General features: G+C 38.0%; 1 protein-coding gene across 2 annotated transcripts; it reads right to left on the bottom strand.

The window, feature by feature from the left end:
- Positions 1-1,805: 1,805 nt before the first annotated feature.
- KLHL31 (kelch like family member 31) lies at positions 1,806-21,469 on the bottom strand. 2 transcript variants are annotated; one of them, XM_058177079.1, is made up of 4 exons: positions 21,275-21,469; positions 20,258-20,420; positions 15,600-16,803; positions 1,806-8,610 (listed from the first exon to the last, which is right to left on the bottom strand). In XM_058177079.1, exons 3-4 carry the CDS (start codon positions 16,769-16,771, stop codon positions 7,878-7,880), a joined length of 1,905 nt encoding a protein of 634 aa, XP_058033062.1. In that variant the 5' UTR covers positions 16,772-16,803; positions 20,258-20,420; positions 21,275-21,469; the 3' UTR covers positions 1,806-7,877. The 2 variants fall into 2 exon arrangements, with proteins under 2 accessions (XP_058033062.1, XP_058033054.1); XM_058177071.1 differs by lacking the exon at positions 20,258-20,420 and having other exon boundaries at positions 21,275-21,468.
- Between the last annotated feature and the right edge of the window lie 1,948 nt (positions 21,470-23,417).

Raw genomic sequence — 23,417 nt, 5'->3', positions numbered from 1 at the left:
GCCATCTAACAATTTATTTCTCACTGTGTTGAGTTGACATTCTTTGTTCTTTTGTGATTCTGTTTTTACAACTTCTGGTTTTCTTTCCCTGCATGACAACATCAGCAACCAGACTCTCCGAAAATTTGCCAGGTAATCTCGTAGATCATAAATGTAAACACTCTAAAATATCCTCTATTCTTGCTCTATAGCTTGTTAAGTGCCATTCCATATGAAGGGTTCATCATCTAACACTATATCATCAATCACTTTACAATATCTTGCCTATTCATGTATTTTTCTTGGTAAAATACAGGTAGTTCCTAACTTACAACAGTTCATTTAGTGACCGTTCAAAGTTACAATGGGAATGAAAAAAGTGACTTATGACCATTTTTCACAAACCATTATGGCATCCCCATGATCATGTGATAAAAATTCAGATGTTTGGCAACTGACTCTTATGACTGTTGCAGTGCCTGGTCATTGTTATGAAATCACAATTTGCAACCTACTGAGTCAATGGGGAAACCAGATTCATTGAACAACCGTGATACTAATTTAAGAACTGCAGTGATTCATTTAACAATTGCAGCAAGAAAAATCGTAAAATGGGGCAAAACTCACTTAACAACTGTCTTAGCAACAAAAATATTGGGCTCAATTGTGGTCGTAAGTCAATGGGACAATGTGGTCGTAAGTCAATGTGGCATGGGACCGGGATACTTACGGGACCGCCTGCTGCTGCCAGCTACCTCCCATCGTCCAGTGCGTCCAGTGCACTCTCACAGGGAGGGCCTCCTTAGGGTGCTGTCGGCCAACCAATGTCGGCTGGCAACCCCCAGGGGAAGAGCGTTCTCTGTGGGGGCCCCGGCCCTGTGGAACGATCTGCCTGTGGGACTACAGCTTCTCCCTGATCTTCAGACCTTTAAGCGCAAGCTCAAAACCTTCTTTTTTCATCAAGCGGGGCTGGCCTAATTGATAAATTTTAATATTGAGGGATTTTAGTGGGTTTTTTAAAGGGGTTTTAATTTATTTCGTAATTTTTTTATTTAATACTTTTAACATTCAGCCACTGAATTAGATTTTTAACTAATATTGTATTTTAAATTTTTTTGATTATTTGTGTTTTATTTGCTGTATACTGCCCTGAGTCTTCGGAGATGGGCGGTATAAAAATTTGAAAAATAAATAAATAAATAAATAAAGAACTACCTGTGTAGGAGTGATTTATCATTACTTGCATATGAAAGGATGCTATTGAACAAAAATTGCTGTCAGTATCTTTATATATTGCTGCTATATATTTTTTCTTATATTCTTTCAAAATATATAATAAAAATAGAAAACCATCCAAATTAGTATTAATTGATTAAAAGATTCCTGATTTGTTTGGACTGTTTGCACTGAACTAAATGGTTGATTCAAAAAAAACCAATTCAGCTCATAGATTCATCTGAATCTCTGAATCAAATCATTGTATCAAATATTCCCACAGCTCTACTTTATACAGCAGAAAGCAGGAATCTTATACTGAATTTATACTCCATTCTTTAAAAAATAATGAGTTCCTTTAAGCTTTTGCATTCTGCATTCTAGTTTTTTTTTCTGTTTATTTTTAATAAGCACACTTCTTTAAGCTAGGTTTTGTGCCTCACAAACTAGAAAAGTATTTAATACAGGTAGTTATAACTACTTGGTTGCATAACTGTGGTGGAATAGATGATTACCAGAAAATATTACACACAATATTGTATTTTTCTCATTCACATTCTCATTAACAAATATATAAGCCTTTTCCTGCAATCCAATACAGTACAAGTCAGGGAATCCTCAGTAAGTTTATTAGCATAATTTTCAATTTCCAGTAACAATTACTTTTTTCTCTTTCTGTTATCACATAACATGTACCTTTACCTGATATTCATTTTTCTGTGTTCATTCAAGACTTGAGGGATATAATCATGTGAATATTATTACATTGTCTTGTAATTCCTGTTTATTTTCAGTATTTATTACCTTCTTTCAATAGTATGAAGCTTCTAAGTTATTAAGGCAGGGATGAGCAACTTACATAATTGCAGTTACAGTACTGAACACTTTTATATCACTGGAAGCAAAAATGCAAGCTAAAGTCAGCCTATGATCTATTCCTGGTGTAAAGCCTACTATCTTCTGTATGCTGATTAGCTGCTTCCTATTATATACAAATTAACAGACGGAAACCCATTTCATTCCCTGCCTTTAAACCAGGGGTGTCAAACTTGGGTCGCCATGTCATTGTCACGTGACGTATCACAACTTTTTTTCTCCTTTGCTAAACCAGGGGTGGGCATGACTAGCGCGTGACACATCCAGCCCAGGGGTTTGACACCCCTGCTTTAAAGCGACAACCTCATTCTTCATATCTGGAAAAGCTTAACTTGCCCAGTTTCTATAAGTCGGGCTTCCGGTAGTAGCACAGATGAGTTAGTAATAAGTGTTGAGAACTTGTGCCAGAAGTAATATATATTAGAAGAGGTGTTTTGAATAATGTAGTGTCTATCTGCAGAAACAGATATCTTTTCCCAGGGTCATGCTTCTGTTCTCTGCAGTGGATTTGGGAGAAAAACACAACTGCTTTAGAATTGCTGGTAACTGCTCCAATTGCAAACTCACTTGTAACAGCTCTTTGGAATTAAATGCAAAAGTCTGCACAGCTCTAATTATAATAACCCTTAGCAAAAAGTGTGATGTTTCTGCATATCTGCAATATTTTAAATGGTTTCATTAACATTAGTTCCAGTGCCTTCACCTGGAAATATTTTGCTAGGAAACCATAAATTTGGAGATTTCTAGTTCTCAAGTAAGAAATTGTGCAATATGTATAATTCCTGTTGAAATCAACGGGATTACTCAAAGCTGCAATCACACATGGATTGCTATAGAAGTAGTACAAAATTCCTAAAGCCGGTGATTTAGAAAAGCTCTTCACGTGTTTGCCTGAATGCATAAGAGCTTGAAAGTAGCTAGAAAATGGGATTATGCACCTGGGCATGCAACTTCCATATGTTCAGCTGGAAAATCTGAGAAAAGGTTCCATTTTCAATTAGCTGAACTGAACTGAAGTACAGTTCTCTATACAACCGGGAAACTATGCTTGTCTTCAAAGCAAATGCAAGTTCAACCTTTCATAAGACCCCAAAGTTGAATGTTTGACTTATTTGAGAGAATAAGGAGAGGGATTGAATGCACCTTTGTAAAACTAGAGAGCACTAGATTGCTCTTTTCTTGGTGCATTTGGAAACTTCATCAAAACATTTTCCAAGAGTTACTTAAGGATGCTTCGATGACTTTTAAAGGAACTCTTGGTATCTAGGACTCATAAAAACAATGCAGTCTAAGAAAATAAGAGTTCAGCCAATCAGATACCATCCATAGTGGCAAAAGGCCCTTTGGAGCCCACATAAGGACTTGAAGGTAAACGTTTTCCATATTTTAACAACTGATAATTAGTGTCACTAAATATTGAAGTTTTCCACTGCTGTTGTGGTTAACAAATCTCTCTGCTCCCTGAATCTGGCTAATCCCCTTTTGAAAATCTCCAAGCCAATACTCATTGCCACATTTTGTTACAATGAATTCTACATGTCAGTTAATGCTTCATATTAAAAATGTTTTCATTATGTCAGAACTGGCTAGATTATGGTGTTCCAATTAATCTCATGTTACCCTCATGTTTTGTAACTGCAACTGAAACCTATGTGAAGCAATTAATTGAATTGAAGCGGACATCTTGTCATATATAGAAATTGTTACTGTCAATATTACATCTTCCAAGTGTTTCATTTTCTTTGTACTGGCTTTCCAGCAAACACAAACCTGGTGTTATGCAAGAGATATCTGGTGAATATACTGTATCAGTATATCTGAGAGCCAGTTTGGGGTAGTGGTTAAGGCACCAAGTGGCATCAGGCTAAAAATTGGAAACCTGTGAATTCTAGTTCAGCTTTGGCACACGGCCAGCTGGGTGACCCTGGGTCAGTCACTCCCTCTCAGCCCTGGGAAGTAGGAAGTGGCAGAACGCTCCAGAACAGGGCTCTCCAATCTTGGCAACTTTAAGACTTGTGGACTTCAGCTCCCTGGGATTTGAAGTCCCACAAGTCTTAAAGTTGCCAAGGTTGGAGACCTCTGCTCCAGAAAACTTTGTAAGAAAACTGCCAGTATCTGTCCAGGCAGTTGCCCAGAGTCAACACTGACTTGAAGACACACCTATACAGATCAGGCTTATACAGAACTGGATTGAGAAATGTTACAGTAACAAAGTAGTAAAAATGACCACATTAAAATATAAGACTAAAGTATAAAAACTATTCTCTTCTTTTACTACTCCTAGTTTTCATACTGAGAATCTTGCACATGTATTCAAGAGAGCTGAGTAATGCAAAATCTTGAAACTCGACCCTTTCCGTTGGTGTTCCATATAATATTGAAAAAGAGAATGTTATGCTCATATTATGCATTTAAAAAATAGATTACCATTACCCTTCAAAACAGGGTGGGTAAGGGGGACTACGATTGTGGGACCTATACACATACACTACATTAATCAGGAGCAGTTGGTAAGGTTTTTGTTTTACAATCCCCTGATCAAATCACAATAAAAAGGGCACATACATAAGATACAATAGATATGGATCATAAATATATATTCTTGTCAGAGATATGATATGAAGCAAGCCTCTAGCCTGTTACCCTTTTGCATAATGCTAGTATGCTCAGTATGCTTTCCTGTCCGGGGGTAGAGAATTACTCTTTCATGTAATTGTTTCTTTCTTAAATGTGGCGATTGATAATGAATCTTACTATCAATGAATATCAGTGGTACATCACTTGGGAGTTCTAGGCAGGTGCCATTGCAATTATTCACAAGATATGGCATGCCCCAGCTCTAATTAGACTTTGAAAAAACTGGTCCTGGCCAGTAGCATCAGGAATCGTAGGGCCATAGATGATACCTGCTAACTGTGGGATTATTGCTTCATTAAGTGGTACCTTGCTGGAATCAGTTCAGATCAAGTGTCTAGTCTAGCAACACCTGTGTTTTTTGTTTTACTTACGGCTGATAACATTTGTGCCTACCTAGATGTATATGAACTTCTGGTTTATCTTGTTTCTTCCCACCCAGTCCCTGCCCACAAATATAAATAAAGTCCCAAACAAATTGGGTTATTCTGCTTTTGCAGCTCGTAAAGAAATAGAAATTGTTCCTATTTTTACATCATTGGTTTAAACTTTGACAGACACACACTGACAGGGCCATTCAAGTATCAAACAACAACAGTAACAGCACACCTTTCAGACTAATTTAGTTGTATCTTCATTCTTCTTCTTCTTCTTCCATACTATGTTATATAAGCAATTCAAGTGAAAGCATTGATAAATTAACATGAAGATTTTGGATCCCTGTCAGATATTCTAAACAATGCTATTAACTTATTGGACCAAATAATTTTCCAAATTTCAACTTACTTGTAGTAAATCATGAGAGAAATATATTAGACCGTGGTTCTCAACCTTTTCTCCACCACAGACCCCTTTTAAATACCTTTTGTGGCCTCAGACCGTGGCCACTGACCTCCAAGATTTAACTCAAGATTTAAATCATAAAATTTCTCCAACCCTCCATGGACCCCTGTGACAACATCGTGCCCCCGCCAGGAGTCCGCTGACCACAGATTGAGAACCACTATGATAGGGAGGACAATGATTTAAAAAACAATATATAAACATTTTTTTGTTATGGGTCAAATATGAAGCAATTGTTTGCCATTAAAAAAAATCTTACATGGTATGATCAAGACAAATTTAAGTGCACACTTACCTGGAAGTAAAGACCATTAAACTCAATCAAATCTGCAATTTTATGTATGCTTGTTTAAAAAGAAGCTCCCTTAAGCCCAATGGTGCTTATTTTTAAAGAGGCATTAGAGAAATGAAACTATCAGAATACAATTCAGAAATATTAAGGTCAACAGAAATTTTGGATAGGCACATTTAAGACCTTTCATGAACAGCATTTCTTTATGAAATGGTGGGAAGCAACTCATTCCTTTTAATGCATCCTCAGACTGTTTTCCGGAGAGTTATAGATGTTTTTTGGAACAGAATTGGGCTGGGAGTACAAGATATATGAGGAGCAAAGTGGAGGGAAAGACTTCTTGAGGCACAAGCTTACATGACAATCCTCACACACTGTGTGTTGCATAGATGGCTGTTTTGGAATTTATGGTTTATTGAATAAAGCACAGTTGGCTGGATTTGTAGAGCTAAATACATAATGGTTTAGTGCAATATATGAAACCTGATGTACTATATCTTTACTGTAACTTTCTAACCACTATATATGTATACAGTATATGCCATACCAGATGATATTGAGTACCACGAAGAAACCTTGATTCTGTGTCATCAAGTATCCCCACCATCTTAGCTGTGAACTACCTGGCTGACATTTCCTTATGTGTGTATGTGTGTGTGTGTGTGTCTGTGTGTGTATGTTAATTTTTTTTTAAAGTGATGGATTGGACTCATTTAGAGTGAAAGAAAGCTAAGCCATCACCTTTTCTCCGGCACCTTTATTTTATTCCACACAACATGCATGAGTTGAAGAAACTGTGTGAGGAGGTCCCTGGTTGGAGCAGCTGCACTGTGCATCTATTCTTGCTTTCTGTTTAGGAAGGAAGTGAATTAAACCTTAAGCTAAATTCCCTCCCTTCCAAATTCAGATGCCATATCATCTGACCTTTTGCAGACCTTGGGTCAGCATAACCACAGTTTCATAAGCCTAACCACAGGGTAAAATTTATTGTTTCATGTAAACATTTTACTGAAATGTCGACATGGCCCCAGGCACTGCAGAAATATGACAAGAGTTTTAGATTTTACTTATATCTATAGTTCTCATATTTATAGAGTTAATCTATTTTCATGCCTTCTTATAGATGATAGGGGGATTCATATAACTCGCTATATGTGATTTGCCTGTGATTTATCGTGTCATGGGAACTGAGCCACTAAGCTTTGTAAGCAATGATTTAGCTTACTGTATAGCTCAGCCAATTATGATTTATTCAGTAAACAATAGTAAAGCAAAGCACTGCATCCTGGGAATAAATCCTTATTTAAAATACTAATTGCTTCCAGATAAGTGTCATTATTTTGTTTCATTCACAGAACGTTGCAGAGGTTTCCAATAGAGATGTCTGTAAGAAGTCAGGATGACATCACTGGTGTCAACATGCAAATAATGTGAATTCTGTAATTGGCCTCAGTTGTAATCTTTGATGCAAATTATATAATTCATGTCCTTTGCCCTATGATATTATGATGAGCATGTTGTCATTTGCCCCAACTACAGATGCCCATGGACTTTAGAAATATTAGTCTTCTATTTGTAATTCTGATATATTGTTCCATCTTTTACCTTCTCTCTATGGAGAGAAACTTAGCTGAAGGGTGCCTTCTTATCAGCCATGCTTTGAGCCATCTGCTTGGAAACAAGTTTTTCTAAATTAATCTGCAGAATCTGAACAAGAGGTCCCACAGGAAGTAAGGTACTTTTTTCTGTTATGATCAATAGATCAGAGGCCTTTGTCTTATAGTGCACATTTGTAGTGCATAAAATGTATTAGATTTCTTTGGTCATACCATGTGTTTTCAATTCCATGAAAATTGGCCACTTTTCATTTTATAAAACTGAAATACATGCCAATAGTGTTTAATGTTTCTCTCCTCAATCCCTTCTGATAGGGACACTTCTTAAAAGGAATTACAACCCAATAGTGGGAAAGAAATGTTTTAAAAATTTAGTCTAGCTTTTTTAAATCCATAGGGGGATTAATTAAAAAAAAAAGAACTTAAATACTAACTGGAACTGAAGATACCGAGCTAGATCTCGATTCCCTGGTCTTAGTGTTGGGCATGGCAATGGTGCAGCATGACACTCCTACAGTGGCTTCAGGTAGCTCATCTTCATCGGTCCATTCATTAAGGTCGGGGTTGTAACACTGAATACATTTCTTGTATTTCTTATCTATTTCATTCCAGCCTCCCACTAAGTAAATTCTTCCATTAAGAGTAGAAGCACCAGCAGTGCTCACGCCAGTTGGAAGAGGAGCAACGTAATTCCACTGGCCAGAATATGGAGTATAGCATTCAACAGGAAGCACATCAACTCTTTCCCCTCGCCCTCCCAGTTGGGACCCTCCCATGACGTAGACCTTTTCCCCTAGGGTAATGGCACAGTGCCATCCTCTCGGGGTGCTAAGGCTGGCCTTGTCTTGCCAGTTGTCACTAGCAGGGTCATACATGCAAACCGAGTGGGAGTAAGCATTATTGATGTAGCCTCCTGTGACCAAGATCCTGCCATCTACTACTGCACTAGCATGGCAGCACCTGGGCATCTCCAGTGGAGACTTCAGCTGCCACTGGTTAATTGCAGGGACATAACATTCAACCGAAGAGAGACACCCTTCAGAATTGCGACCACCGATTGCAAAAAGTAGACCGTTGAACACATTCAGACTAAAATGAGTGCGCTTTTGAATCATATTGGCCAGATGTATCCAAGTGCTGAAGCGAGGATCGTACCTGAAAAAAAATAAGGAAGTATTAATGCCACAGGAATGCCAGTTACATTTACAGGTGTTGTATTGTTGAAGCTTTATTTTCTGGCTTTATCTTTCAGTAGGTCACCTTGGCCAGGGTGCCATGGCTGGGTCATCCTGATGGGTTACCACTGCCATCTCGCCGTGGCCCGGTCACTGCCACTGACTCATCCTGGCCAACTGGACATGTGGACAACTCACAGCCATGGGACAATTTGAGGACAAAGTAGGGAAGGGAAGAGGCACTTCCCCTTCAGCAGAACAAAACATCAGCCCCAGCCAATGAAACGTGGGGATGGGGACAACTTTCAGGGAGGGGAATTGCCACTGTGGGATGATTTGAGGATGAAGCAGGGAGGGAAAGAGGCATCCCCCTACCAGAATAAAAATCAACCCCACGTGGAGGGGAATCCTGTGTAGAGTACCATTCTCTTCCTTTCCCCATGAGTGTTCCTCACCCCTGTGTCCTAATAGCTGGGGCTCATGTTTCTTCTGGGGGAGAGGAAATGCCTTTTCCCCTCCCCACTTCATCCTCAAATTGTCCCATAGTGGCAAGTTGTCCAGTTGGCCGGGGTGACTTGTCCTGCATCTAGTCAGCTGGGGTGAGCCAGAAGTAGCAACCTGACCAGGGTGAGCTGGCAGCAGCAGCCCAGCCAGGGCAAACTGGCCATGGACACTTGGCCATAGTGAGTTGTCCTAGATCCACCCCCCTCTCCATCTCTCTACTGTTTTCTTAATTGAAATCATCTTTAAAACATCTCATGCTCCATTCTTCTCTGATGGAAAAACACTTTTAGGGACAAGAAGAGTTGAGAATGAGAGAAGAGGTTTAAATCTTTCCCAGATTGAGAGTATATTTTCCTTGTTTTTCAGCCGCTTCTTCTGATTTATTACACTTCAGTTTTTTCTTTTACTATCTTTTAAGGAGAAAAACATGAAATTCCAGAATAACTTTGCAGAGTTGGCTAATGCACTTAGGCCACCAATATACAGATACTAAAGTAGGAAAGAGTATCTGAAAGAATGCTCCTTCAAAAGAAGAAAATAAATTTGATGTTCAACATATTCATCATACAAATAGAAAGGTAACAGACAATGGTTTGACACTGGTTTTATATTATTATTAAGGGCAGGGGTGAAATGCTCCCAGTTTGGACTGGATCACCCGATCCGGTAACGAGCGTGGCGGGTGGTTCAGAGAACCGATAGCAAAAATCCTTGGCACCCCCATGCCAACTGAGCTGCGCGGTCATCAGAGGTTTTTTTTTACTTTTAAAAGCATTTTTTCTTCAGCTGAAAAAATGCTTTTAAAAGTAAAAAAAAAGCCTCTAATGATCACGCAGCTCAGCTGGGATCATCAGAGGCTTTTAAAAGCATTTTTTTACAACTTTGGCCGAAGAGGTTGTAGAAAAAACGCTTTTAAAGGACTCCTCTGACAATCCCAACTGAGTTGGCTAATCGTCAGAGGCTTTTTTTCTTTTAAAGGGAAAAAATTGCTTTTAAAAGAAAAGAAAAGCCTCTGACGATCAGGCAACTCAGCTGGAATCGTCAGAGGAGCCTTTTAAAAGCATTTTTTTACAATGTCTTCGGCCAAAGAGGTTGAAAAAAAAATGCTTTTAAAAGTAAAAAAAAAAGTTGGCCACGCACACCCAGTCACATTACCCCCCCACCAAGCCACGCCCACAGAACTGATAGTAACAAATTTTACATTTTACCACTGATTAAGGGGTAAGAGTTATCACATTATATATGAACATGTGAGATAGTTACCTTTCCCTTGACTGAAGATTTATATTTATAATGCCACACAGCTGCATTAATTATATGCCCATTCTAGACTATTAATTCTGTACATAGTCTTAATAATTAAAAGAGATATACAAATAAGAAATCAGAAGAGTGACTTTGATAACCTTATTTTTGATTTATAAAATAGGTTTTTTTGAAACTTTCAAGGATTTTCTTGGATGAGAGAAGGAGAAAATGAAAAGAAGCCAAGTTCTGGGATTCTACTTAAAGGTCAAGATTGTTAAAACTAAAGGAAAGGAATATAAAGTTGATTTATTTGATCAAGGTTAAAATGTGTACATTATTGTTTTTGGTAACCCTTAATGGACTAATGTTGACCGGGACTGAATGATGAGACTTTAAAGATTTGTTTATAGAAAAGAGAATAGATATAGGAAGAAACGATCTTTTCTTCTATTTTCAGAGTAAGTGATAAGGTAATGTTCAAAGTAAGGGGAAGGAATACAAAGATATATATATATATATATATATATATATATATATATATATATATATATATATGAAACACACACACACACAATGTACACACACACACACACACACATGTATTTCTGAGAACCCTTAATGGACTTTTGCTGACTAGCATCAAATGATGAGACTTTAACAAATTGTTTATAGATAAGAGATGAGGTAATGGGAAGGTAGTGTTGTATTTTCAGAGAAGGTCATAAATTACTTATGTTGTTTGTACTTGCTGGGATGAAGGAGGAAATTATTTCTTTATATATTTCTTTTCTTTTGCTTTACTATATTTGTTCTTTTTCTTTTCTATTTTTTCTTTTCTTTTCTGCACTTTCTGGCTTTTCATTCTTTCATACTTTTTAGTTTGTATTAGTTTTTTATCTTTTTAATTGAAATTTTAATAAAAATATTATTTTAAAAAATGTGGCCAGGAAATCTGCACAGACTTATTTCTGTAAGGGTCAGAATTGATTTGCTGAGATATAATTCTTCCCCAAATTTAAATGTGATTTCAGGCTGTGTATAATTAGGATGTCGTGAAGAGAAAAACTAAACATATATGATTTGGCATACATGGTGGATAATACATGTCTTCTTTGCTGCAAGACATATGTGGGAAACGGTATATATACATCTTTCCATTCATAAGAAGTAAGCAGCATAATATATTTCTTGCATTGAAACTAAGTCATCTTGGCTGACTCTAGAAATTATTCTGAGCAACTTGGAAGAAGAATGGAGCATTATAATAATGAATGTGCTGTAACGAGTTAACATAGTGGGCTATAATGCTGATGCTCTCACGAAGCTTACGATACTCTGGGCTGATCACTCAGCTTCTCAGGATCAAGTGAGGATAAAACCTTGAAAGGGTAAATTGTATGTATCATCCTCAGCTCTTTAGAATAATGTTTAGAGAGGAAATGCAGATGTCCATAGTGAAAAATGTACTAATTACTGTATATTTATATCTTTCTTCTAAAATGGAAACGTCTTCCTTGAGTGGTCTTCTGGCAAATCCTTTCACAGCAAGTACCGTATTTTTCGGAGTATAAGATGCACCAGAGCCACACCTTAGTTTTTGGGGAGGAAAATAAGAAAAAAGCTGATTGGCGGGTTGATCCGTCTCCTGGAATACCCCCAATCAGCTGTTTGCAGAGGTGAATTTTAGCAACAGGTTCATTGCTTGTGAGCTCTGTGACTTGCTTTTTTTTTTTTTTGCCTTTGAAAGCCTCCAAAACAGAGCTTCAGAAAAAAGCCTTGGAAACTTTCTTTCAGAGGCTTTTAAAAAAACAACAACTCTGGAGGCTTTTTTTCTGAAGCTTCGTTTCTGAGGCTTTTTTTCTGCAGCTCTGTTTGGAGGCTTTTTTTCTGCAGCTTCGTTTCTGAGGCTTTTTTCAGCCTCTTAAATCTCCGTTTGAGAGGCTGGACAGGGCTACATTCGGAATATAAGACACCCTCTTTTTTCACCCTCTTTTTTTGGGGAAAAAGGTGTGTCTTATACTCTGAAAAATATGGTATATCCCCTATTATACCCTTCTCTTAGCTTTTTTCTTCCTTTATCAGGACAGTCATGGAAAAAAACAAAGTATTGGCATGCATGTTTACTGCCAAACAGGAGTCATGGAAGTTGTTCAATTGTTCTGGATGTTCCAGAAAACATGGAGGGCTGTAAAAAGTTCTTTCGTGTTTCAAACAAATGAAACAGTCACTAAGAATTCCATAACAGGACATAAACCACACAATTTTGCCCTAATAGACAGTGTTGGTAAAATGGGATAATTTTTATCAAGACAATTATGCAGATGAAAATTACTATCCTCAAATTGCAATCTGAATCATTCATTCTTTGTTTTTAATTTAAAAAGAAACAGATTAAAATAATGGAACTCTGTTGTTGCAGGGAATGATAGCAATAGCATTTAGACTTATATACTGCTTCACAGAGCTTTACGGCCCTCTCTAAGCAGTTTATCATCATATTGCCTCCAACAATCTGGGTCCTTATTTTACCCACCTCAGAAGGATGGAAGGCTGAGTCAACCTTGAGCCACTCATAATCGAACTGCTGGCAGTCAGCAGAATTAGCCTGCAATATTGTATTCTAACCACAGCTCTTGTAAGATAATGGTAGCCATGTTCCTCAATCATCAACTGTACTTGAGGAGGGGAGGAAATGAGTGAAATTGAATATTTATGTATTTTTCTTTTTTTAGCATATGTGGAACAAAACATAATTTGATTTAATGTAAATTGAATTAACATTAATTACATAAACTACTTAATATGATTGTTCTCCAAATATGTATTAATTTATTAATTTCGTACAGTTGCATTCTGTCATTGACCTCTGATTCTCAAAGGAACTCCAGGAGATGAAGCACCAGAAGAGATGCTAGAATGTCACTGGAGAAAGATAAAGAGCTAATCTGACTCAATATATGTAAGAGCCTTTATTACCCTATAGCATGGATGTCAAACTCATGCCGTTACATTGCTATCACGTGATGTATAGTGACATTTTTCCCCTTCACAGAGCTGGGGTAGGTGTGGCTTGCTCTTATTGCATCTGCAGAGGATTATTTCAGGCGTATATTGGACAAAGATACTTGGATTTACTTTGAATTGGACTCTGGTTGTGTAAGTCTGGTAACATTGACTGAGATACAGTTTGGCAAAAAACAGGGAAGAGTTTCTCACATTACTAATATTTTATTATCTGGGAAAAGTTTGAGCTTTCTAGCCCCAGGAAAGTGGACAGGATCCTCAGAGCTGTAACCAAAGTCATCTATATATTAGATCCATGTCAGCCTGATTGGTCAAGGCTTCCAAGGAGGTGATATATGATATATATAGAGCCAAGTGGTGATGAATTCATCCTTGAAGGAGGGGTGATTCTGCTTGCAATTACGGAGGCAATTGTCTACCCACTTTCTCAAGAAGCTATTGCTGGGCCCAGTGGTGTTGGACCATTTCTGACCCATATCAGAAACCATAAACTTCCCTTGTTGAGAAGATTATTGAGCTGCAGTTTCTGAGGGCTTTGGAAGTCACAGATTATCTAACTCTATGAGATTTCAAACCTGGATAGAATGCCAAAACATCATTGCTTTTGTTTGTTGATAACTTATTTTAGGACAGGATGGGAGCATCCTGGTGCTGTTCGAACTCTCAATGGCCTCTGGTAACATTGATTGTGACGTTCTTCATGATTAGCTCGGCAGGGTGAAAGTGAGAGGCACAGGTTACAGTGGTTTTCCTTCCTGTAGAGTTGGTTTCATGTTAATTGAGGCAGGGGATGGGGTTGTCACAGCTGAACCTTTGCTTTGTAACTTGCCTCGGGGCTTGATTTTCTTCCTAACCTTGCTTAATATCTGTCATCATGGGGTTAGGTATCATCAGTACATTGATGAAACCCAGTGCTGTATCTCAATCCTTGCCATCCAAGTGATATTGTTGAAAGTGTCTTGGTATCTGGAAGTTGTAAGAGTCTGGATGGGGGAGAATATGCTTTATTGTAAAACCATATAAGACTGAGCAATTGGGATCATCTGGATCTAGAAAGTGTCTACCTTCATTTCTAGAGATGGTCCTAGTATGCCTAATAGAACCAGTGTGCAATTTGCACAAATCCATCTTATGCACAAAATCTGGATTGAGAGTTCTACTCATGATCATCTCTACCTTTGTGTGGCTATATAGACCACTACTTCGCTAGTTACAGTGGTTACCAGTAGGCTCCTGGATGCAATTCAAGTTGCTGGCCTAGTGCTTAGTTATTTGCAAGACTGCCTGTCTCTTAATTATTTTTGCCTACTCAATAAGATCTAACCTGGTGGTCATATTCTGGGTCTTGACACGTAAGCAGCGCTAACAGGACATGTCTCTTCTCTATTACTGCACCTGTCTTATGTAACAACATCCTCCTGCATGCCCACCACCCCATATCCAGATGGTTCTACTTTCCTTCTGAAAGGCTATGCCTCTTAGACCCTGGCTTGGGAGTTTCTATGCCTATCACAATTCTAATTTTTTTTTTCAATTTTGAAAATTGCCTCTTGTGCAGTACCCGAAATATATAATAATTTAATGTATTTTGGTTAATATGCGACATTTTTAATATTATGCACTCTCCTGGGTCATACTTATGTGGCAGCTTTATGAATTGATCAAATGTAATAATAGAGCAGGAATTTTTGTAGCATTCAGGAATTTGCTTCCAAGGCTGTGAAGTGAGATAGGGCAGCTGCCCGTGATCTCAGACTGCTTTGCCCCAAAGCATAAAGAGGATCTGCAGACTTCTCCATGAAAAGGTAACATGCAAAATCATAAATCTTAGCATAAAATAGTACTAACTATTTTATTATGTGTAACCCTAGAAAAGAAGAGAGGAAGAAAAAAGGGACTCCTTATCCGACTCCAGGACTTCTCTGACCTGATCGTGTCCAGATGTATTGGATTATAATTCCCCTCCCTTTTTGCTGACCATTGCTAATGATAATGGTTTTCCAATCCATTAGGAGGTCACCAGATTGTAAAAAGTAATTTTAAAGCAAAGAACCAAATTAATTTGCTATCTCTTGGAAATATATATTTTCTCTTTCTTTCTCCTCCCCTCTACATACATATATATATTTCTCCTCCTTTTTCGGGAGCTGTTGTGTCCATGCTCTGTCTCCACTGCTATATATAATCAGTTACCTGCAAAAATTGCTGACAGCATGCTTTGCCTGATTTCTGGCATCATTCTGGTCTTCACCACCTGCTACATAGAGAAAGCCATCCATCACAGTGACACACTGGTTGAAGCTTTTGGCAGGCATCTCTGTAAGTCTTTTCCATCCATTGTCGGGATCTCTGTATAAAATGTCTCTGCTGAGGGATTTTTCGGTTAAAGCTGGACGTCCCCCAACTGTAACTAGGACTCGTAATCCTCCTCGAATCCTGGTTCTTCTTGACTGTAGAGTATTCTGGTGGTAAGGAAGTAAGTGGTAATTCATGGCATCTACCAGAAGTCTGTGGCAATCTGTATCTAACATCATTCTGGGTACAGTCTGAACATAATTCACCAGGTCCTGGGCAGAGATGGTACCAAACCGAATGTTGCTCAAGAGATCTGCAGCGTACTTAGTTCTTTTTTGGTCAAATTCCAGCCATCTCATTGCAATCTGGAATGCAATAAGTTCAGAAGGCAACTGCAAGTCATCATCTGCAAGAAGTTCGTTGATCTGTTCAAAAGTAAGCTTTAAGAAATGATCTGATTCAGAAAACTCAATGAAGTTGTCTCTAATGAATTTCTGTGATGCTTCCTTAGCAGTTTTCAGTCCATATGTCTCTGCAATGTTGGCAACATACATACAATTCTCCACATTGATTTCTTGCATCAGAAAGTCACTGCACATCTTCACAAGGGTATGTATCTGAAGATAAATGGCTGTGGAGATAATACTACCTATAGTATACAGGGATAGTGTAAGTTTTCCAGTATAGGCATAGGCAATCACAGTGGCTAGGCCCAGTGGGGATACGTCATTGAGGTCCACTCTTTGAGTTGATGGATCTTTCTTTAGGATGTTATGGAAGTAATCACTGCATGATGCCATCACCACCTTGTGAACATCAAAGGACTTGGTTTTGGTACCAATTATTAAATCACAGAGAAAATTTTCCAGTCTCATCCTACACAAACCTTCCAAGAGGTTGGGACTATAGAAAGCATCAGAAACTTCTGTGGAAACACAACTGAAACCGTTGCCTCCTTCTAGGAAGGTATTCAATCCATTGAGCTTGCTGAGGGGTCCATCCTCCACTATGATGGTCAACTCATTGATGTCTGTCTTGTTCTTTTTGACATTCTTCTTCTTAGGCGCCATGACTGCAATACAATATCACAGCCAAGAGCTTGCTAAGAAAAACCCAGAACAAAGAAAATATAATTTGTACACCCATATTTAAACATCTTTCCACAACTGATCCAAAAGCTATAATCTCTAAGCATACCTCAAAGAAATGAAATATGAAAGAGTGGGGAAATAATTACTAACACATCTGCAGCATTTGGTTGGTATGCCTGTGTGGTTAATTATCACTTGGTAAACCATAATTTGTATCCTTCTTCAGATGGGATGAAAGCAGAGCATTCAGAGCTCAGTCCTGAATGCTGAAATGGATTTTTATTCGATTTAACTTGTATATAAAAAGGTCCTCTTGGCTGTTAATCCAAGTTACCTTATTAATAACCCAACCTCAAATCCCACAGAATTAACCTGTTAAAAGGAACATGTACAGAGCTCCCTCCCTTTGTCACAGAAGTTACGGTACAAAGGTGGGTTGAGTCAGAGGAATGTGAAGCCAGAGATGCTGGATCCTGAGCCTTTCACACATGTTTACATTACCTCTTCAGCTGTAAAGGTTGAAAAGGACTAATGTCTCGTGTTAATTTTCTAACAGTTATTCAATTGCAAATTTGACTGGATATTTTTCAGATTAGTCTTCACTTCAGTTTAAATTGGATGGGCAGATCAGTGACTCCCATACAGTCCTAATTTGTTTGAAAACAAAACCCACTAAATTAAACTATAACTCCATTCCGAGTTACCAGAACCAGTTTGGTTATAGTGAAGGTGCTGGCCTACAAACAGAGGACTGTGAGTTCTTGTACCACCTTGGGCATGAAAGCCAGTGGGGAGACTTTAGGCCAGTTACTCTCTATCAGCCCAACCTACCTCAGCTGTTGTTGTTGAAAAGATAGGAGGAAGGATATAATAAAAAGCTAATAACAACAACAATGTGGATGTTTGTTCATTAAAAATCTATTCTTATCTTTCATATAAAAGGACAGATGGCTCTACTTCTTTCTTAATTGAAGCCTACAGGAATGGAATTATTTTCCTTTAAAACATTGATATTTGGATAAAGGCCTTGCAGTAGATGAGAGAAAGATAAATTGGTATTTTAGTTGCTTTGGACTTCAACTCCTATTGGCCCTGGAAAGTATAACCAATGGTGAAGAATTCTGGGGGCTATGGTTTGAGAAAGCATATAATTGAGATATATAAAACCATGGAAGGCATGAAAAAATTGTATATAGACTTTTTTGTCTATTACTCCAAATACTAGGATCAAGGCTCATCCAATGATGCTGATTGGAAGGATGTTGATCTGACCAACAGGGCTATTCTTTGGTTTGAAGAACTAGATCAAACTAGTTAAGGGTTTGGTTAGCAGGCCCTGATGACTATGTTTAAAGTTTAATGGATCATTCTTCTTGAAGTAATGGAGGAATTAGTTCTCCATATTAGAAGAGTTACTTGTCCTAATATAACCTAGTTAATTTTCCATTGTGTTGTATTCCATTACAAGCATCTTCTGAGTAGATGTCATTCTATTATTAAGTCTTGCTCTTGTGCAAATGGCATTTTTATGTTTCTATCCTATGCCCTCATATCTAGTTATGTATTAACATTTTGTTTGGTTGCTACATGACCATTGTTTTAAGCAGAAAGTTAGAATAGTAATTAATAGATTAATTCTATGTCTGAAGTTACATATATTAGAAATGTATATAATATGTGTAATCCTGAGTTGTCTGGAATACAGGTTCAGGTTTATATAGCTACAGTTTAAATGCCACCCAGAACTCTGTTTTAATAGATGAATAATATCATTTTTAATTTTGCATTCTCTGAAATAAAATATTTGGGGTATAATATGTTCAAAGTTATTTCTGCAACTGATAAGCTAAATTAGGTTTATGTTATAAACTGCTAGTGTGTAAGCTATAGGTTTCCTAAAATGTCCATTGGTTTAATCTGATTCCTTATTTTGATCAGATTTAATTTATTTATTTATTTATTTATTTATTTATTTATTTATTTATTTAATCAAATTTATATACCGCCCTATCTCCCGAAGGACTCAGGGCGGTGTACAGGCATTTAAAAACACATAAATACAATATAAAAAGCAATTAAAAAACTTATTCTAAAAAGCCCGTTAATTTAGAATTAAAAATATAGAATAAAACCCAATTTAAAACCGATAATTTTAAATCTAGCTCAGTCAATGACTAGCTACCGCTTTTCAAGGGTTTAGGGCTACTTAATTGCAGAATACAGAATGATAGAGTTGGAAAGGAGCTTGGAGGTCTTCTAGTCCAGGGGTCTCCAACCTTGGCAACTTTGAGCCTGGCGGACTTCAACTCCCAGAATTCCCCAGCCAGCCAACTCCCAGGGAATTCTGGGAGTTGAAGTCCGCCAGGCTCAAAGTTGCCAAGGTTGGAGACCCCTGTTCTAGTCCAACCCCCTGCTCAAGTAAGAGACCCGGTACTGTTCCAAACAAATGGACCTCTGGTCTCTTCTTAAACACCTCCAGTGATGGAGCACTCACAACTTCTGGAGACAAGTTGTTCCATTGATTAATTGTTCTCAATGTCAGGAAATTTCTCCTTAACTCTAGTTTGGATGTTTCATTGATAATTTTTCACCCATTATTTCTTATCTTGCCCTCAGGTGAACATAATAAACTTCTCATTTTTACCTCTTTTTTGTTTCATTGTCCCTAAATTGTCCCTAAAAATAAACAATATTTTGTTAACTAACTCAAATGCCAGCAGCACTGGAACAACATTATAAAATTACACTGAGATTTCTCAGTAATGGAAATGCTGGCATGGGAATTTGGGGAGTTGATTCAAACTTTTGAAGGGCACTCAGTTTCAGGAAGACTGATTTATATTCCTTTCTAATTGCTATTATGAGCAATACCTTGGAACACTTCACAAGAACAATAATTAAAATATAAACATGATTCCCAACTGCTATAAAATATAGTGTTTTCATATGCATTTGATGGATGTTAACTGGATTTTTATTTTAAACGGACCAATGTTTTCCACCCCATAGTGAGAAGCACAAAACCTTCACTCGGAAAGCAGCCATAATCTCCCCAACAGACAATCCAGTATACAGTATAAACCTTAGGAAATCAAATATACAGACTCTACAATCTTCTCTTTTTCATATTTCATTTTGGTGTTCAGTCAGTTAGAGACTGAAACACCTGCCTATGATGTCCTACAGGGAAGTTGCAAAGTTTTAGACCAGGACTGGATTCAAATCTCCATTCAGCTATGAATCGCTCTGATCATCAGACCAATCATTCTCACACTCAGACTAGCCTAGCCTATTCTAGAGAAAGGATAAGAAATACCTTCCTTGAGGAAATCTCCGAGTTCTATAAGCACCAAATAAATAAATAACTGGTGAAATATAAAAGCAAATAGCATCGAAGCACCTAAGTAATCACCTTACATGTTGCAAGGAGGCATAGTGCCAAAGTGGTAAATATAAAATGGTTACCTTATTTCCTGCAAAACAATCTCTAATGCAGCATTTCTCTCTTGTCAAGGATTTCACACTTAAGTCTTCAAACATGCCCCATTAAACATTTTATCCATCCAAATGAAGAATTAAACTCCTTGTGGGGAGCAGAGCTGCTCTCGTAACTCCTCCCAAAGAACAGCTATGCAGGCACAAAGGAGAGAGCTATCTGTGTTTCAAGTGTCAAAGTTGCTCGCATGCCAGAAGGATCTGAGATCCCCCTCCCCAAGCATTACCAAAGCAGTGGGTCAGCTGCTCCTTTCCCCCTCCCTTATCTCCCCTCCGCAGCCACATTCTTCAGGCTGCATCTGTTGAAACCTGTCAGGGCTATTTCCAAGAATAGCCGTGCTCCCTGGCCTTCAAATGACTTGCCATTTTAAGACACATTCAGCTTAAAATGTCTGCCTTTCTTCAGAACAGAATTTTTTTTCTTTCCCAGGTACTTACAATAGGCAGTGTGCTTAATTAAAAAAAAAATTAGATTAAGTCACCCTGATAGGATGAAATACTTTACATTGGATAGTGCACATTTAAATTTCCTCTCCTATTTTGCTAAACTGGTATTCCTTTAGATGTTAAAATATTCCCATCTTATTTTTTTTAACAACATGCCCAAGAGGCTATTACCTTCACTTAACGAAAACCCAAGTTAATAATATTTTTAAAAGGTAGCCTTTCATTGATAAAGTCATGACACGTTCCTGGGGACAAGTGCTGGTTTTTTGAAATCAGTCAGCCAAAGGAGAGGAGTTTCATCCATCAAATTAAATTGCACACACTCCGTAGGAAGAAAGATAATTACAGGAAAATTATCTCTAACTTGATTGGCTAAGGACTCTTCACACCTATAACCGATGTATTCTGCTCATAGCTTGGGGCTTCGTGTCAGATTCATGTCAAAATGAGATTTGAACTATAAACACAGGGAGGAAAAACCCTCTTTATGAATGCTTATTAAAGCCAATCTCAAAAAGAATAGGATTAGGTTCTCCTTACCCTTTTTCAGGAAAGAGGCTTCCTGGGGTGTCCCAGCACAGTATCTATGAGAATATCTTGTGAAAAGCAAAAAAAAGAGAGGGAGGGAGGAAGGAATGGAAGTCCCGATTTCACCTGCCCGGTCCTACCAATTGAAGATTCTAGTGTGACCTGCTGCCACCGAGGAGAAGAGAGGCTGGAGTTTGCGCTTTGGGGCACTTTAAAAATGACCACTCCTCCCATCCCTCCCTGGTCACCCGGAGGAGTTTATGTTTCCTCTGCCTGCCTAGCTCTGAATCTCAAGTAAATTTCACTGGGCTTCTTCATGACAAATGAAACAGAATAAGAGAGAAGAGTCGTTTCACACCTGCAACCCTGAACCAGCTTGTAGGATCATTAAGTTTTTCTTTAATCTTCTTCCTGTCCTTTGGAAAAAATGGGATTTGGTAATTCAGCATTTTCTCTCCCTTTCTTCAAACTTCATACATCGCAAGAGCAACAGCTGGGAAAAACTCTCCCCCCTGCCCCACCCAACAGGAGAACAAAGAAGCTGCTTTGCTGTGGCTTATGCATCTAGCAGAGGATGTCTAACCCTAACTCTCCAATTTCCAATTGGTCTGGCACCACCTGATTCTCTTGTTTTAACTGGAAATGCCAGGGATTAAATCTAGACCAGGGGCATCCAACTCGCGGCTGGTGGGCCGGATGTGTCATGCATTGGCCATGCCCATACCCTGTTTAGCGAAGGGGGAAAAAATTCACAATACGTCATGTGACAACGCTGTGAAGAGGCGAGTTTGACACCCCTGATCTAAACCTTCTTTATGCAGAGCTGATTGTCTGCTATCAAACCTTCCCACTTGAACCCATTGGGATATAATTCTTAACAACCATGCATGGGCAAGTGCTGCCAATATGCCAGCTTGTAAGTTTTGCACAATCAGTATGTGACGCTTTATTATACCTCCCTGCTAAACAAAATGTTACCGCCAGAATGTTTTCCTTGTCACGGAGAGCCAGATAAAAGAGGAAGAACATCAGAAATTCTGATGCAAACTCTTGCATCTCTTCCTTAATCTCTTACATAATGTGAACAGCCTTGGGCAAACAGACTATGCAACAAAGTACAAAATCTAGTCACACCTAACAGCAGTGCCATCCTAATGTCTGTTTATTCAGCAGTAAATTCAGCAGTAAACTCAGTGACATCTACTTGAATGTAAACTCTACAAACCCTACAGCATAAGCTGAAATTTGTATTAATGTCTGTAATTATAAATATATAGGGAAGAGGATTGGTCTTGCTTTGACAGCTGGCATGAAATGAAAAACACCAAACTGTTTTATTTTTCTCTTCAGCTGCTAACCCATTAATAGTAGCAGCATCATAAAAATACAATATATAAAATAATACAAGCATCTCCTTTTCAGGATGTGTGTTCCATTATCTTCCACACACATCTTCTTCTTACTGTAGACTCAACCTTCTTAAGTCATTTGTCCTTGTCATTTCAGAAAGGCATACTTATTTAATATAGAATCTTATCTCTATATATGGATGTACTTCCTCTTTTTTTATATATTTATTCATTTAACTATGATGTATGAAGTTTGAAAAATTCTCATCATCATACACAGAAATTAAACTATTGATAAGTTGTTTACCCACAAGAAAAACCTGTGGGAAGAGGAGTGTTTCCACATCCTGATAGACGATCACTGCGGTAGTGGTTAAATGAACATCTTTTGCTTTAAAAATGATCTATTTATTTATCACATTTACATAGCTTATTGTACATTTCATATATGTGACTCTGGGCAGCAGACCCAATTTAAACAAACCAGCTACAACTAAATCATTAGAGGAAGACTACTAAAAAAACTGTCTACCTACCTATGTGTTGTGATCCAGGCCCAAGTAGGTAGTAGGAAACTCAGTCAGTGTAAAAACAAACAAACTTTATTAGAACAGCTGAAAATTAATTCATTCTCAGCGTAGTTCAATTAAATAAAAGCAATTCCTCCCAACACAATTCCTCAGTCCTATCACCAACCTCGGTCCAATTAGGCAAACTGCCAAAGGCCTTTCTTGGCAAACGTTCAGAAGATACTGATACAAAACAAATGCAACAAGACAAAGTTATCAATGTTGTTTTCCAGCAAA

The sequence above is a fragment of the Ahaetulla prasina genome, chromosome 1 (genome assembly GCF_028640845.1).
Source record: "Ahaetulla prasina isolate Xishuangbanna chromosome 1, ASM2864084v1, whole genome shotgun sequence".
NCBI classification, from domain to species: domain Eukaryota; kingdom Metazoa; phylum Chordata; class Lepidosauria; order Squamata; family Colubridae; genus Ahaetulla; species Ahaetulla prasina.
The sequence above is the reverse complement of the archived record's forward strand: the minus strand, read 5'-3'. Positions and strand labels throughout refer to the sequence as shown.

Bases quoted from the DNA above. Each gene is read 5' to 3' on its own strand.
- KLHL31 (XM_058177079.1), bottom strand. From the start codon at position 16,771: ATGGCGCCTAAGAAGAAGAATGTCAAAAAGAACAAGACAGACATCAAT. The intron at 8,611-15,599 runs GTAACTGATTAT...ATTTTTTTTCAG, and splicing joins GCTGTCAGCAATTTTTGCAG to GTACGATCCTCGCTTCAGCA.